Source organism: Lynx canadensis, chromosome A1 (assembly GCF_007474595.2).
Source record: "Lynx canadensis isolate LIC74 chromosome A1, mLynCan4.pri.v2, whole genome shotgun sequence".
Taxonomy (NCBI): domain Eukaryota; kingdom Metazoa; phylum Chordata; class Mammalia; order Carnivora; family Felidae; genus Lynx; species Lynx canadensis.
In genome coordinates, this window is record NC_044303.2 from 83,726,790 (window position 1) to 83,730,027 (window position 3,238).

The window sequence follows — 3,238 nt, forward strand, 5'->3', positions numbered from 1 at the left end:
ACTTCTATTCAAAAGTTGGTCAATAATATAGACACAGACACATGAACATGTGTAACCTGAAAATATGTATCCAGTACTCTTCAAAGGGGCATTTGGCCTATTTTGGATTGTTTATAGTGTTACTTGAAGAAAATGCTCTCTGGAAAACGTTTTTCAGTGAATCCAGACTAGCCAATGGGCTAATTCTGATGCTTGTGAGCTACAGCTATTGTTTCTAAATGATGCTTGCAAAGAGATAATTTTGCCTGTTGATAACTCAGGATTATTAAAATGGTAGTGAATTTTTTTTTTCATAATCAAAAACATAGTTTCTTATATGAAGGTGTGCCAGTGGCCATAGCACCAATGATATTTGTACCTGGCCCTGTCTAGTACATCCTGGACAAATCCACCACTCTGGTTTTCTGGGAGGAGGGGCATCTACTCAGCACTTTTCTTAGAGCTGTAGCCACATCTTTATTCCTCAAGCTGTAGATGAGTGGATTGAGCATTGGGGTGAGGATGGTGTAGAAAGTGGATACAATCTTGTCTTTCTCTGGTGTGTGGTAGGAATGTGGCAACACATTGGTGTAGAAGGCTGCCCCATAGAAAATGCTTACTACCATTATATGGGAAGAACAGGTAGCTAAGGCTTTGCGCCGGCCCTCAGCAGAATTAATGTGATGGACAGTGAGCAGGATGCGTGTGTAGGAAACAGAGATTACGGATATAGGAATGAGCAGCATTAGCACGCAGCAGGAGTACATCAGAGTCTCATAGAGAGACGTGTCAACACATGACAGTTTCAGTACAGCTGGAATCTCACAGAAAAAATGATTGATTTCTCGGGAGCCACAGTAGGGGAAACTCATAGTGAAGGGGGTCAGCATGAACCCATCTAAGGAGCCACCAACCCAGGAACCCACCACCATGAACAAGCAAATCCTGCGATTCATGAGGAGAGGGTACCGAAGGGGTTTGCATACAGCCACGTACCGGTCATAAGCCATGAGACCTAGCAGGAAAAATTCACCTCCAATTAGTGTCAGGTAGAGGAAGATCTGAAGTGTGCATCCAAAGAAAGAGATGATCTTTTCCTTGGACAGAAGGTCTTGCAGCATCTTGGGAACGGTGATACAGATGTAAACTGTGTCCATAATGGAGAGCTGGCTGAGTAAAAAGTACATGGGTGTATTCAGGCGAGAGTCCACATGGATGAGCAGAATCATGACCACATTGGCTGTTACAGACACCAGAAAAATGGAGAAGACTACTGCAAAGATAAGCCCAGGGAATTCAGGGTGGGTGATGAGGCCCAAGAGGATGAAATCAGTGGAGTTCTGGAGAATGGCTTCCATGATCATCTCACATGGTGGTTCTTAAGGTCTTCAAAGGCAAAATTTTGGTGGGTTAATTAATAATCAATATTTACGCAGAGCCCACCAGTGTAATATATTAGAAGCAGTATGGGATAGAGGAAAGAATATAGACTTCAAATCATTTTGAATTCTAGTTTTAATATTAACGGTCTTTGTGACATTGAACAGATATATTAATCTATAAGTTAATACTTTCATTATCTATGAAAGTTTATCATAAGTCTATATCTCTTTAGGCTGGATGTGAGATGTAAATATAATAGTTCATACAGAACCACTTTTAAAATTTGATTTATTTTTATTTTATTTTGATCTTCTTTATAGTCTTTATAATCATATTACTTTAGGCTAAATATTTCCTGAAGTTGGTATAGTGCCTCGCAACCAATATCCATGAGTTGATTGAATTTGAGTTGTTCTCTGCCATTTAGATGATTACACTGTTAAGATTGTACATAGACATACATTTGTGATGTAATAAATTGACAGAAAATAAACATGGGCCCAATAAATCTAGATAAATTTAGCATTTGGGGTTGCTGGATCAGGGTCAAGTGAGCTATAGGCAGATGTGCTGCCAAAAGTTAATGTTTTAGGCATAGGTAACTTTAAGAAGTCAGGTCTCGGGGCGCCTGGGTGGCGCAGTCGGTTAAGCGTCCGACTTCAGCCAGGTCACGATCTCGCGGTCCGTGAGTTCGAGCCCCGCGTCAGGCTCTGGGCTGATGGCTCAGAGCCTGGAGCCTGTTTCCGATTCTGTGTCTCCCTCTCTCTCTGCCCCTCCCCCCGTTCATGCTCTGTCTCTCTCTGTCCCAAAAATAAATAAACGTTGAAAAAAAAAAAAATTAAAAAAAAAAAAAAAGAAGTCAGGTCTCTTTGTTCTCATGGGATAATTTGGAGTGATAAATCTCTAATAAGGATAGCCATGAACTCTATTCCACAATAAGGGGTTTGGTTTCATCTTCGTGGCAGTCTTTGGTCGCCATAATGGAGTAGGTTGAAATTTTAGGACTTAACACTGGCTCATATTACTCTATGGTGACCTAAACTTTTCTTAAATTATTGGTCAAACAAAACATTAACATAATTTTTCTGATAGGGTGGCATTCTGATTCTATTAATGGATTCCTAAGAATCCATTACTTTGTTGTTGTATTGGCCACCATACATATACACCATACAATACACCAATGTATTGGCCACCATAAATATACCCATATTTTTTGGAGAGAAATATGTAGTCTCTGAAGCATTAAAAAGGAATAATTATCTCTTTATGTGGAACCAAAACTAATCAGAGCAACAAAGAGATTTATTTTCCTTTCTAAATATTCATCAAAGATGAATTTACATTATGAGTAATACTCTAAGGAAATAAGTGAAATCTGGAGGGGTAAGTAAAATTAGTTTTGTGTTAACTTAAATTTATCACACTTTATTAGCTAAGCAGGACAAAAACAAATGTCTGGATAATTAACAAACCATATCTGAATATCAACTGTAACTCTCAACAAATTTGATGAGCATCAGCTACTTCTGCCTTCTTTAATATATGAAAGAATTTTTTATGAGAGATCCAGATCTGACTCATATACAAAAAGACAGAATTTAAGATTTACAAATGAAATTGTGTTTATAGTTCGTCACAATAACTGGTTGAATATTAAAATATTCATCCAGGCAGGCAGTAATTTTATCTTGACCAGCCATATTTTTTCCACTTAGATACATTGTAGATTTTATATTTCATTTACTAATAGTACCAAATCAACTGCCAATAACAACAATCCCTTTAAAAATACAATGAAAAACTTAAATAGCAAAGAATATTACCAATCTGAAAACCGCCTAATAACAAATTACTTTTTAATCAAAATACAGAC

General features: G+C 37.8%; 1 protein-coding gene across 1 annotated transcript; it reads right to left on the bottom strand.

Moving 5' to 3' along the window:
• Nucleotides 1-368: 368 nt before the first annotated feature.
• Nucleotides 369-1,343, bottom strand: LOC115510435 (olfactory receptor 2T2). Its single transcript, XM_030310328.1, has one exon. The coding sequence runs from the start codon at nucleotides 1,341-1,343 to the stop codon at nucleotides 369-371; it is 975 nt and encodes a 324-aa protein (XP_030166188.1).
• Nucleotides 1,344-3,238: the final 1,895 nt, after the last annotated feature.